Below are 13,862 nucleotides of genomic sequence, written 5' to 3'. Positions count from 1 at the left end.
CGTGGGCCGAGGCCAGAAGAACCTCCTTCCCACCAATCAGGACGTCCCTCACGCAGCCCGTGAAGGACGAGGAGACGGAACCCAGCGTAGGCTTCAGTGCATCTGCAGGGGAAATGCAGGCCGAGGAGTATTTTACATCTGCAGCAAACACACCGTCAACATGGAGCAAAACGAAAAGATGTTGGAGTTACCAGGAACTCCGCCCATGTAGAAGGGGCCTGTGTTCTTTCCGTAGGAAGTGCGTGAGGGTCCAGCGACTTTCTGGGACCTGGAACCCACTTCAAGGAGAATCTCGTTCCTCAGTTTCTGAACTGAAATGTAGAAGATGTGAAGACGTGAGCCTCGTCTCTGTATGGGGGCAAGTTGCATTGGATGGAGGATGGAGGACCTTTTACTTGGTGAAAGGAGTGACAGAGGTGTCGGGGGGCTACGACAGACACGTTGTAGTCCCCGCCCCCATCGTTCGCCCGGACCGTGACCTAAGAGCCGGGGTGGACAAGAACAGATCTCAGGGCTCCAAAGTGATTTGCTCTGCATGGATCGTCATTTTCTGAGAACTGGTTGGTGTTTGATGGTGTAAAACTCACCAGGCCGTCCTTCAGATAAACGGTGATGCTGCGTCTGCGGACGCTGATGTAGAGCAACACGGCCCCTGCAACCGGACCTTGATGGGCACGGATTTTAAAATCCAGGTCAAAACTGGCGCCCAGCTGGAAGGAGTTCTCTAGAAGCCAAACAAACACACACACACACTGCTGAGATGATAAGCATGAAGATGTGTTTTTATCAGTTTCTCTTTAATAGACTCCAGATAGCTCCAGTTTAATATCATATTGATCATAACATGATCATTTCTACACCTGATTTGGCTCCACCCAGCCATAAACTTACCACAATGACTTCATGGTCCAAAGAACTAGATCAGAAAGCCAAAGAACACACAGCAACACAACCTACACACATGGGACTGATGTGCAGCTCACTTTGAAGGTGCTCCTACTCAGACATGGCGCTTCTGTAGTTCTTCTCACTCACTCTGAACCCAGAAGCATCTTCTCCAGAGCAAAATTGCCATCATACTCACCTAACAAAAGATAAGCTCCATCACCACCAAAATGGACTCCTTCCTCCATTCGCCCTTCAAAACAGGGCGTCACTCCAATGTTGACATCTGGCTTTCCCATCAAAACATTGTAGAACTTGAAGTCCCGGATGCATCCAACTATGCTGTGAGCAGGTATGGATCTCTTCCATCAGAAAAAGTACACAGTCAGCTTCCAGTATTACAACTATACTACTACATCTACATTTTTACTTTATCATTTACTCTAACATCTGCACACACTGTATCATTTACGGTAAAATCCACACTTAATGTAACATTTTCACTTACTGAATCATTTACTATAACGTCTACATTTACTGTAACATCCACATTTACTGTATAATTTACTGTAACTTTCACATTTACTGTATTATTTTGTGTATCATCCACATTTACTGAATTTATTGCATAATTTACTGTAAAATTTACATTTACTGTATTATTTATTGTATAGTTTACTGTAACATGTACATTTACTGTAACATCCACATTTACTGTATCATTTACTGTAATGTCTACATTTACTTTACTATTTACTTTTAACATCCACATTTACTGTATTATTTACTGTAACATCCACATTTACTGTATCATTTACTGTAATGTCTACATTTACTTTACTATTTACTTTTAACATCCACATTTAATGTATTATTTACTGTAATATATACATTTACTCTACTACCTACTTTAACATTTAAAATCTTTACTGCCAACTCTAATTAAGTAATCAGTTGTGAGTTACCTGGTTAGAAGTGGAGATTCGTGTAAGATCTGCTCCCAAAAACGCTGGAGAGTCCAGCTGAATGGAGACTTCTGACATCTGACCATCAGTCACACGAACCTGATCTATAACAAGGTGGAACGAGTGTCTTTCCACACTGAACGCCACCTAGCCAATCAAAGAGCAGCATTTCATGTAGTGAGTTGTAGCTGTAAGGGTCATGTAATCACCAAAATGAAAAGAGGTGGTACTCACATCGTGCCATCTACCATCATTTATCCTTCTGCTGTAGAAGATGCTGCTGTTCCCCACCGACAGATGGAACTTTCCGCTGGTCAAGTACAAAGCCAAATAGGAGCCTTTTTGCTTACTGGAGATGTGAAGCAGGAGACCCTCAGATGAAGTGGTCTTCACTCTCATGAAGAAGTGGGGTCTGTGATGAACAAATACATGGGTCAGCAGCGAGTCACTCCAGCCAATCAGACCAGTTAACAGCAGTACGTTGAGCCATAACCGGACAGCACAGTTTTTGTGGGAAAACATCAGAATACATCAGATGAATGTGAAAAGTTAAACACTGCTGTATGGGTGCAGATGTCTCACCGGAAGTTGAGCTCCTCTGGGAGGATGGAGAAGCTCATCTGACTCCTGTTGCTGCCGAGGTTGTAGGCGTGAGGCACAACAGCTGATGACGGACAGCTCTTCCTTTGATGATGAGGAACGCCTTCCTGTAACAGGAAGTCAATTGTTTCCAAAAACAGTTAAACTTTCCCAAAAAATTAGAGAAAGTGAAGTGTCGCGGTGTGAAGGAGCGGTGTGTGGGGACGATACTTTTCTCCGTGGCATCTCAGTGGCACCGGTTCGAGATTTCAACCTGCAACCTTTTCGATTACGGCCTTACCGGCTAGGCCACCACGTGTCCACCACGTCTCCAAACAGGAGACACGATAACAAGAACTGATACCTTCAGATTGTGTTTGGATTTAATCATGTGGATTAGAATTGAATATTCTCCTTACCACAGCTTGTCTGTTCCGTTTGTGTTTGCGGTTATTCACCCTAAAGGCCTGAGGGGGACGCTCTGCACCACAAAATCCCACATTCACCTGCCCTACTCGACTGAAGTCACTCAGGTCAGTGATTTTGCAGAGGTCACTGAAATGAAACACACCAAATTGACATCAACAAGAAACATCCAAAAGAAGATTGTTACACTTCTGTAGTGAACCACAGTGTGATTCGTTTTATCAAGTGAATAAAAATATTATAGACTTTATATAGAAGCATGTAGAGTTTCATATGAAAAATATAGAGAAAGAAAATGATATAGTTCGTAGCTGTGTAGAGTTTTAACTGCATGGTATAGAGTTGTATAAAGTTGTTACCACGTGATTTGTAGCTGTGTAGAGTTTTAACTGCACGGTATAGAGTTGTATAAAGTTGTAACCGAGTGATTTGTAGCTGTGTAGAATTTTAACTGCACGGTATAGAGTTGTATAAAGTTGTTACCACGTGATTTGTAGCTGTGTAGAGTTTTAACTGCAGGGTATAGAGTTGTATAAAGTTGTTACCACGTGATTTGGAGCTGTGTAGAGTTTTAACTGCAGGGTATAGAGTTGTATAAAGTTGTAACCGAGTGATTCGTAGCTGTGTAGAGTTTTAACTGCACGGTATAGAGTTGTATAAAGTTGTAACCGAGTGAGTTGTAGCTGTGTAGAGTTTTAACTACACGGTATAGAGTTGTATAAAGTTGTTACCACGTGATTTGTAGCCATGTAAAGTTTTAACTGCACGATATAGAGTTGTATAAAGTTGTAACCGAGTGATTTGTAGCTGTGTAGAATTTTAAGTGCACGGTATAGAGTTGTATAAAGTTGTAACTGAGTGATTTGTAGCTGTGTAGAGTTTTAACTGCACGGTATAGAGTTGTATAAAGTTGTTACCACGTGATTTGTAGCTGTGTACAGTTTTAACTGCAGGGTATAGAGTTGTATAAAGTTGTGATCGAGTGATTTGTAGCCGTGTAGAGTTTTAACTGCAGGGTATAGAGTTGTATAAAGTTGTTACCACGTGATTTGGAGCTGTGTAGAGTTTTAACTGCAGGGTATAGAGTTGTAAAAAGTTGTAACCGAGTGATTTGTAGCCGTGTAGAGTTTTCACTGCACGGTATAGAGTTGTATAAAGTTGTAACCGAGTGATTTGTAGCCATGTAGAGTTTTCACTGCACGGTATAGAGTTGTATAAAGTTGTAACCGAGTGATTTGTAGCGGTGTAGAGTTTTAACTGCAGGGTATAGTGTTGTATAAAGTTGTAAATGAGTGATATTTAGCTATGAAGAGTTTTAACTGCACGGTATAGAGTTGTATAAAGTTGTAACCGAGTGATTTGTAGCCATGTAGAGTTTTCACTGCACGGTATAGAGTTGTATAAAGTTGTAACCGAGTGATTTGTAGCGGTGTAGAGTTTTAACTGCAGGGTATAGTGTTGTATAAAGTTGTAAATGAGTGATATTTAGCTATGAAGAGTTTTAACTGCACGGTATAGAGTTGTATAAAGTTGTAACCGAGTGATTCGTAGCTGTGTAGAGTTTTAACTGCAGGGTATAGTGTTGTATAAAGTTGTAAACGAGTGATTTGTAGCCATGAAGAGTTTTAACTGCACGGTATAGAGTTGTATAAAGTTGTAACCGAGTGATTCGTAGCTGTGTAGAGTTTTAACTGCAGGGTATAGAGTTTTATAAAGTTGTGATCAAGTGATTTGTAGCCGTGTAGAGTTTTAACTGCAGGGTATAGAGTTGTATAAAGTTGTTACCACGTGATTTGGAGCTGTGTAGAGTTTTAACTGCAGGGTATAGAGTTGTATAAAGTTGTAACCGAGTGATTTGTAGCCGTGTAGAGTTTTCACTGCACGGTATAGAGTTGTATAAAGTTGTAACCGAGTGATTTGTAGCCGTGTAGAGTTTTCACTGCACGGTATAGAGTTGTATAAAGTTGTAACTGAGTGATTTGTAGCGGTGTAGAGTTTTAACTGCAGGGTATAGTGTTGTATAAAGTTGTAACCGAGTGATTCGTAGCTGTGTAGAGTTTTAACTGCAGGGTATAGAGTTGTATAAAGTTGAAACCGAGTGATTTGTATCTGTGTAGATTTTTAACGGCAGGGTATAGAGTTGTATAAAGTTGTAACCGAGTGATTCGTAGCTGTGTAGAGTTTTAACTGCACTGATTCCCAGTGGAAGGGAGGAGGATGAAGACCTTCTTGTATAAAGGAGCCCCAGGCAGCCCCTAAGACTCGTCTTCCCCAGAATAAGGCGATTTCCTGCAGTGTTGGCAGTGGGACGATCCGGTGCCTCACTTCCCTCGTCCACATTATCCACCCTGAGACCCAGCCTAAGAGGAGTCACATGCTGTCACTTTAGCTCTGGCTTTAGGAATTTATTTCTAATTCTTCTTTTTATTGTCTTACGTTACACCATCTCTGATGGCTGTCAGGTAGTGCCACTCTCCATTATTGTACGTCCTACTGGACCTCACAGCTCTATCGCCATTCCTGAACTCCACAAACCCGTCCATTAGGGACAGTTCAAACACCTGAGCCTGATGGTAAAAAGAGGAAATGGAAAATTCACATTATTCTACACGCATGCCATACTCAACATAACGATCTTAATCCCGCAGACTCTGATTGTTAAATATGAGTTAAATTTCTACACCTCTTGACTTGTCTGTAGAAGAATCCCCTCAGCCTTGGTGCTTCTGAAGCCTAGTGACACCATGGAACCGAAAGGTACGGTTGGTGCTGGGTCCAACACGAGGGAGGCGTCCTGATCAAATGCGGCGTCAAAAACCTCCTGCAGAACAAAATAAAACTCACCTCACCCGTTGTAATGTCCATGTGGATACATCACAGAGGATAGAATTAAAACGCGGTTAGTCATGAGGTCAGACATGACTGGACAGGAGCTCACTGTCGCCTCTTTAGGAATACGGCAGTATGTCAAAATAAATAATCTTATTTTTAACATTTTAAAAGTAACCTTACGTTTTCACCTACAATGATAATAACAACATCCTTGACTAAAACTCTGTTACTGTATTTGTGTTGTGACTGAGTGTGTATGAACTATTAGGACCCATGATGTTTTTTACAAATTCACGAATACACACACACTTGCACAAGTATATATTTTATTGTATTGGATTGATTAAAACTGTTTACCAGTGAGCGCTCCTGGCATCCATACGTCACACCAACTCTCTCATAGAAGCGACACGCCCCGTCCATCTTGGGTGAGCTCTGCAGACAGCCTTTCAGTGGCGGTGAGGTTATATTATCTCTGATGGGAAACAGGAGGAGACATTTTTTTTACACCAGTTACAGGTGCTGTAGGAAAAGCAGGCACAGGTTCTATCCTCTGGATCTTACCTGTGTCTCAGTATCGCTGGAACACCCCCAATGTAGAACTCCTGATAGATGTCTCTGGTGAAGGCCACTGAGAGACTCACTACATCAGTGTAGACGTCGAAACTTCTGTCAAGACGGATGGTGATGTCCAGGTATGAACCTTTCATCTGAAACAAGCAAAGAAAAAAAAAAACAGAAGCAAAAGAGAATATGAATGGAAGTAGAAGTTAAATTGGAGAACGCATCTATAGTGGAGAAAGTATGAAAGAATGTGTCCACACTTCATGTACTGGGATTTGAAGTCTCCAGCTCTTACTGTTGGAAACTGCTGAGTGCTGCTTCTGTTCACATGGACCTGTTCACCACGTCTTCCTTGCAGAACCAGAAATCCCTTCTCCACAGTCAGGAGATAGAATGAGTTCTAAAACACAGAACATTCGCTTTCAAACAAGGGCGCTCTTTAGTGCAGCATCAGATCAGAGGAGTTGTGCTGAGTGTGGTCATCTGCAGGTTCCACACCTCGTTCTCGATGTAGAAGAGCACAGAATCCATCAGTCGGCTCTGCACGCTGAAGCTGATGATCCTCCTCTTCATCGTGTCAGGCTGCTTCATTTGAATCATTCCGTACCCTGATCCATCAAAATATTCGGATGGAACTCGCTTCAACAGTCTGAAGACAAACCACATGATTAACCTTCTACAGCATCAGCACTCATCCAAGGACTTGAAATGAAACTTGCACCGGTGTAGAAGTACTGAAAGGAAGCCTCTTCACCTGGAGCACGGACGCTCCTGGTTGATGTGGGTGGCCTGCTGGAAGTTGTACAGGCTGATGGGTTTGTTGTTGTGTGAGAAGAACTTGATGCAACCATGGTATGGAGATAAACTTCTACCAAATTCTACCGGTGGCTGTGATGAATAAAAGAAAAAGAGGCAACAAACTGTCAGGCCGTGATGTTGCTATATTGTTCATTTTCGAGAAGTGCTGAATGCTTTACGGTGAAGTTGTGGGGAAATCCTCCCACGTAAAACACCACGCTGTCACGCTGCACGTCCAGAAGACCCAGGCTGGACGTGGATCGATAGGGAAATGCTGGCAGCGTCTCTTCAAGCTTGGCTGCAAATTTCCTGGTGTAGATGACCTGGGCATCTTGGTAAACTCTGAACAGGCAGCAGGAGGTCAGGGGTCATTAATGCAGCCGATGTGCCCAATGATGAGAAGATTTGATCTGTACCTGCGGAAGTCCACTTTGTCAAAGTGAGCAGCATCTCGTGAAGACCTGGAGACGTCTGTGGTCATGACCTCGTGATAAACTCCTCCCAGGCGGTAGACGCAGTAGAGCACATTGTTCCTCAGCACCATCCCCACAAAGTCCTTGGAGGACTGAACGAGACGAACACCAAACATGTAATCCACACCCCAGGATGCAGGGGTGAATTTAATAGGTGGATGGACGGAGTTTACTTACATCCTTGTTACCCAGGTACAAGACGAAGGTGTTTCTGTTGTCATCTTCGACTTGGCGGCGCCTGCGCCCGCCGTCCCCTCTGGAGGAGTCCAGTTTGGGGCGGTGCAGTAGAAGGTCGAAATCTGTGTAGGCCCTCAGGTCTGTGAGGTCAGTCGGGGGTCTCAACTCAACATGACCCTGTCCATTGAACATCATGGGCACTCCGATCTGCCGCATGAAGAAAGAATTATTCTTCACAATGATTAAGAAGATGTTGTATGACTGAATAATTGATATGCATTTTGTTTGATGTTTTTAAATCACTGATGTATTAAAATTCCAAGGACCACCAGGGGGCGACATACCAGCTCTCTCTCTCTCTCTCTCTCTCTCTCTCTCTCTCTCTCTCTCTCTCTCTCTCTCTCTCTCTCTCTATATATATATATATATATATATATATATATATACACACACACACTCACACACACACTCTATCTGAAATATCCAGACATTTATTGATGAGGTTCTACAATTTCAAAGAAAGAAAAATTGATCCCAAGCCTACATGACTCCCAAAGTGACACATTATGCAGGGGTCAAAAGATCAGATTATGCCCTGCATTAATTTGACATGTTATCAACGTGTTTTTGATCAGCCCTTCTGTGCAGTTAGTGAAAGAAGCCCTGACCGAGTTGGCCACCAGTCTGGTTGTCTCGATCAGCTTCCTGATTCTCCATATGCTGTGTGACACATTGCTGGTGGGAAGCTCCACAGAACTCAGGTTCTCCAGCTCCTCAGTTTTATTGATCAGTTGAGGAAACGTCTGATTCAGACCTGTCACTGTGAACAGGAGCATTTCACTTTTATCCACTGGCAACACACGTTCATGGAAACACCAAGAATGCAAGACACTTACGCGCCTCACTCGCATTATTTAGAATCTCATCCAGATTCAATTCCACAGATGGAACAGTTAGGTTCTTCAGACCTTCATCGATGCTTTCCAGTCTGGATCTTACACTGGTGACTGTGGCATTAGCAGAAGACACGCCTTCTTTGGCTGAATCTATGAGAAGTCCAATGTCAACTGGGTAAAAATATGAAAAATTGGGTCAGAGAGGTTTTATTTGATAGATGTAGATGTTCAGAACTAAAATCGAGATGCTTTATTCTGTAATCCAAATTGGTGCAGTAGTGTAAATAAAGTAGAACAACCTTGATTGATGTTATTTAGGTCATTCAGAGTCGTCTTTAAATCTCTCTTCAGGGTCTCCATCTTGTTCTGTGCCAATTCTGAACGGTTCTTCTGAGAGTCCACTCTGTCCACCGCATCTGTGGAAACCCAACCAGAACCAGGAGAAAACAACTGAAGATGAAAAGCACAGTGGTGGTGACTGGTGAGAAGACATTGATGATCGTCACGATTTAATGACCTGTGAGATCATCCATGGCTTCCATGGATTTTTCTTGCAGGTTCATTGCAGTGTGGACCAGTGATGTGGCTCTTCTGGTTAGATCCTGTTTCCCAATGTTCTACAATAAAAAAAATATCCATATCAAGAGTCACCAGTCTGCATATCATACAACACCTAGTCACACATCACTGTTATCTATTTGGCTTAAACCTGGAGGTCATGTTCTACAGAAAGAACCTGATTTATTTTTGGTGGAAGTGGTCTGAATCAGAGGAAGCAGTATAGAATCGAAAAGTCAACGTGGGATCTACCATCATGGTCTCTGAACATCAGTGCAGTTCAATGTTGAAGTTCAGCAGCTATGATTACATGCAGCATTCCTCAAAAACATTCCATCTCATATCCCAGCGGCAATCTGCCAGGATCTTCAGATCTTCAATCTCTGATTTATTCACCTTCAGGGCGACGTCTGCAGCGTCTTCTGCTTGGTTGGCAGCAGTCTCAGCCTCATCAATGATGTTCCTGATGTCTGTGAAGACGCTGATCACTTCAATGGCGTCAAGAACCTTTGTGCTGTTCATGATGTTGAACAGTTCTCTAGTGAAGCAAAAACCAGAATGATGATGATGCTACTTAAATTGTCACCCATTCATAAAAACTGGACTCACAGGTGAAAGGTCAAGGCCAAGCTGCTGAGGTTGTGAGCGTGCTCCTCTGCCTGCCTCACCAGGCCTTCCAAGGCAGCCGCGGCTGAAAGCTCATCCAGCTTCCTCATGAGGGCGCTGTTCGCTCCATCCAACTGGGCGCCAAGCTGCTCATATTGCTGTATCAAAAAATACAATATAAAATAATTGTAGTTTCATTTAACTTGAGTTTATTTAATACAGTGACCAAAGTGGATTTCTGGTGCCTATGTCTCTAAATGTCTGTTTAATTGCTTTAATTCTTGCCTTCACTCATGGAAATCGTTTAGTTCAGACAAAAGCTTGACCTAAATCGCTGGTTCAGAAAGATGAGTGTAAGATGTCATAAATCTGGCTAACAAATAAAAAAAAATGTAAACTGAAACGGAATTAAAATTGGGTGCGGTCATTTCGTACTCTCTTCCTGTCAACCAGCATTTTCAGCTGAGCTGAAATCCTCCTCAGCAGGGGTCTGATCTTCTCCATGTCTGATTGGATGAGGTCACGTTTTTTTTCCAGATTGTTCCATTGTTGCTGTCAAAAAACATATATTATAAGTAATTACAGCAGTAATGAGATATCTGCTGATCTGTCTTGGCAATTTAATAGTATGAATCAGAACAGGTTTTTGCTCATAAACGAAAGCAGATTTAAGTGATATTCCCTCATCTGCACTACCATGATGGTCCAGAGTGTTTGCTCGCTGCGACTGTTCAGCTCATGCATCATCCTCAATAAATCCTCTGCATGTTCCAGTGCCTCTTGCAGATCCATCAGCTTTGCCAAATTAGCTGTGATCGAGTTTCCAATGTCAGCAGCTGTGGCCAGAGTTTCCAGAAGTTTCTGTATTTGGTGCAGAACTGTGGAAGAAGTGGGGACATGCTGGTCAGAATCCAAGCCGGAAACACCACTACTGCTACCTTAAAGTTTTTCATAAAACACAGAGGTAAATGTTCTACTACAGTCAAGAACATTAGTTATGTAACTTATGTTTTACAGTACAAATTTACCCAGAATGCTTTGAACACACTCCTTAAACCAACTGGAGACGCTTGTTTCTGCGTTCTGGTAACTGTTTATTCAGTCTGATATGAAAGCCGGGCGGGGCTCCTCACGTTTGTGGGACTCTTGCTGCTCTTGTCGGGCGCGTCTCCCCTGGCGACGGCAGTTCTGCCTCCTCATGATCTCCACCAGGCGCATCGCCTCTTTCAGGTGGTCACCAGTCGTGAAGTTCATCCGGTTCAGAAAGTCTGATGGTGAAGGATTTTTCACTGGATATAGCTGAAAGTGTCTATTACTTATTGAAAAATACAATATTGTTCAGTTTTAATTTTTGATTTCGAATTTAATGTTGTATTAAATTACCTGCACAGTGAATTGACTTATTCCAACAGTTCTGACCTCTGACCTTCTTACATCTTTTTTTTTTTTTTTTTAAAACAAGCTTTACTAAGAGTCTCACCGCCCTTCACTGTCAGACACAGAGTCTGATGTTCGCTGCTGTCTGTAGTCTCCTTGGCTCCACTACTTATAACTGATTCCAGAGATGGACCCTCACTTGCTCAGAGGAAGCACCTCACCTTGAATTTTCTTTGAAAGCGCCTCTATTTTGGAAAGCAGGTGTTGGCCTCTTCGCCTGGTGTGGTCTACATTTTTCAGAGCCTTGAGCACATTGGATGACGCAGACTTTCCCTGCACAGAAACAAGCGAAATGTTCTGTAATACAGACATTCAGTACCAAACAAACATCACCATTAGCTGACCTCAGTGGGAAGATCTCTCTCTCTCATCAGAAAGACCTAACTGATATCTCGTTCTATACCTTATTATTGAGTGAGATCAAGTCCTCATCAGCATTCTCCACATCCACCTGAAGATCTTTGACCTTTGACACCAGACCAGAAACACCTGCACTGTACAGTCTGACCAGGACCTGAGCAGAGAAGCATGTATTTAAAATTCAGCCTGTGTTCAAATTCACGTTGAGGACTTCATTAGGTACCTTTGTGGAGGTGATGGCACCTTCCAGCCTCTTCAGTTCACCCTGCAAGGCTAAACTGGCATTCAGGTGGTTGAGTCTGGACATTAAATCTGACAACTCTGCCTCCATGGGCTCCAGCTCGTCCATCAACTCCTGGACACAGCTGTCACACTCTGGCACCAGGAGAAAAATTATAACTTCAATAAGAAATCACTAATGTGTGTTTGTGTGTGTGTGTGTGTGTGTGTGTGATGACCGATGTGACAGACCTAGGCAGTCGGCAGGTTGGTCACTGAGACATTCTGTTACGAAATAAAGAGAAATGTACGGAAATGATCAGACAACTGAAGATGAGTGTGATGGAGTGATGAGCACCAGACTCATACCACCGGTCACCGGATCACATGACGTCCCACTGTCACAGGCACATGGTTGGCAGCTCCCGTTTGGTACCAGAGGGTTACCATAGTAACCAGGTGAGCACCTTCCCGGCAGGAAAGGAAAGTGAGTGTAGACCTGGGCATGATGCTCAGCATGATTCACCTCTATTTTATATCAGTTGTAAAATGAGTTGCATTTTAAAAATCATGCAAATAATCTACTTGACCTTTAACCCCAGGAGCAGCCTAGAGCTGTTGATCGAGGTAAACATACTTTTCACATCGGTGTCCAGAGTAACCTGCTTTACAGACACATTCAACATCCATACCAGTGTCCAGGCAGCCAAGCGCAAAGCTGTAAAAATCCAGAAATCCAGACATATCATCTCTGTCACGAGTTCATCTTCTCACGATTCAGTTCAGTCATGAACACAAACCTATTGGCCAAATCTGTAAAAGGGCACGGACACAGACGACAAGTCCTAAGAGCGGCGTTGCCATAGTAACCCTGGGCGCAATGTTCACAGCGGTCACCTGCTGTATTGTACTTGCAGTACTGAAACACGACCAAAAAAAATAATAAAAAATCGGTTTATTTATAACCCGACTAGAACCATAACCGGACCAACAGCAGAACTCACCAGACATCTCCCCGTCAGCGGATCACACTCAGAGGACAGGCCGTTACAGCTGCAGGGGACACAGGTGTCCCTGAGAGCCCCCTTCCTCTGCCTGTAGTACCCGGGGCCACAGCGCTGTGTGTCATGAACACACACACACACACACCCCACAGGCGCACATCAGATACAACCTGACTGCACAGTGGTGGGAATGACAATAAAGCAGACATAGTATATTCCATAATTCAGGAATTCCAGTGGAAACGTTAGACTCTGACCGGGTAACAAAAAAAAGTTGTGAAACTCATATTCCACTCAAATCATAACCCGAAATAAAGCGAACAATCCTGTACTGGTCCACCAGTAAAACCAGTCAGACGGACCTGGGTGACGGATCCCGCAGAACTGTTGTTGCTCAGGGGGTCGCAGTACCTCCCGGGCATTTGGACCTTCTGGTCGACATGGTTCAGGCCACGGATCCAGGCTCTCTGCGACGTGCAAAGGCCAAGGAGGGTGTAGTAGAGAACCAGCTTTCCCATACAGATGGACATGGCCGCTGAAAATCAGAATCAGTGCTACTCCTTGCAGAAGAACCTCCGAACTAGCACAAAAACCAGTATTCCACTGGGCAGGACAACCTCAAAAACAGATCAAAAATCTCTAGACAGTAGAACTTCTGAACCTGAATCTGCTCGCCAGCTCTGCAGTTTGTGCAGTGGTTGCAGGCGTGGCTCTTTGTTCCACTTTAATCTTCCATGTGAGGGGAATGGCAGACTTTGTACAGGGCGTGGGTGGCCTACATAAAGCAGGGAGCCGACCAGAACAGTTCTTTGCAGAACTTTGAGTATCGGTAGACCAAAATTAAAATTTGGCGATTACAAGAGCCTAAAGAACTTGATGCAGGAAATTGTGATTTAGTTCACTGAGGTTCAGCACTTTAAAACCAGCGCCAGGCCTTCACCCCATATTCAGTTCCAGGCACAAAGAGACAAAAGCAAGCAGCGGAGTAAACCGTAAATAGTTTACTTCAGGTTGGAAAGATATAGAACTTGTATTTACACAAATATTTTATTTACAAAACAGGAAACGTTCAGAAGAAAAAAC

At 43.3% G+C, this 13,862-nt stretch overlaps 1 protein-coding gene and 3 long non-coding RNA genes across 4 annotated transcripts; all 4 read right to left on the bottom strand.

The window, feature by feature from the left end:
• Positions 1-191: 191 nt before the first annotated feature.
• LOC114774359 (uncharacterized) lies at positions 192-916 on the bottom strand. The gene is made up of 3 exons (XR_003744796.1): positions 588-916; positions 389-479; positions 192-311 (listed from the first exon to the last, which is right to left on the bottom strand). It is a non-coding gene; the product is annotated as an uncharacterized LOC114774359 (long non-coding RNA).
• Positions 917-1,031: 115 nt separating this feature from the next.
• LOC114774355 (laminin subunit alpha-3-like) lies at positions 1,032-10,263 on the bottom strand. Its single transcript, XM_028966277.1, has 22 exons — positions 10,195-10,263; positions 9,763-9,917; positions 9,550-9,691; positions 9,113-9,212; positions 8,895-9,011; positions 8,596-8,766; positions 8,368-8,519; positions 7,700-7,906; positions 7,466-7,614; positions 7,229-7,391; positions 7,006-7,139; positions 6,750-6,900; positions 6,547-6,651; positions 6,252-6,397; positions 6,045-6,162; positions 5,539-5,676; positions 5,292-5,422; positions 5,081-5,215; positions 2,849-2,984; positions 2,433-2,557; positions 2,085-2,262; positions 1,032-1,247 (listed from the first exon to the last, which is right to left on the bottom strand). The coding sequence occupies exons 1-22, from the start codon at positions 10,261-10,263 to the stop codon at positions 1,032-1,034; spliced, it is 3,138 nt and encodes a 1,045-aa protein (XP_028822110.1).
• A 702-nt stretch (positions 10,264-10,965) lies between these two features.
• On the bottom strand, positions 10,966-11,657 carry LOC114774358 (uncharacterized). The gene is made up of 3 exons (XR_003744795.1): positions 11,600-11,657; positions 11,358-11,469; positions 10,966-11,074 (listed from the first exon to the last, which is right to left on the bottom strand). It is a non-coding gene; the product is annotated as an uncharacterized LOC114774358 (long non-coding RNA).
• Positions 11,658-11,663: 6 nt separating this feature from the next.
• LOC114774357 (uncharacterized) lies at positions 11,664-12,406 on the bottom strand. Its single transcript, XR_003744794.1, has 3 exons — positions 12,028-12,406; positions 11,780-11,931; positions 11,664-11,710 (listed from the first exon to the last, which is right to left on the bottom strand). It is a non-coding gene; the product is annotated as an uncharacterized LOC114774357 (long non-coding RNA).
• Positions 12,407-13,862: the final 1,456 nt, after the last annotated feature.

Source organism: Denticeps clupeoides, unplaced genomic scaffold, assembly GCF_900700375.1.
Source record: "Denticeps clupeoides unplaced genomic scaffold, fDenClu1.1, whole genome shotgun sequence".
In the NCBI taxonomy this organism is placed as follows: Eukaryota; Metazoa; Chordata; class Actinopteri; order Clupeiformes; family Denticipitidae; genus Denticeps; species Denticeps clupeoides.
Note: the sequence above shows the minus strand (reverse complement) of the source record. Positions and strands in the feature narration are given on the sequence as shown.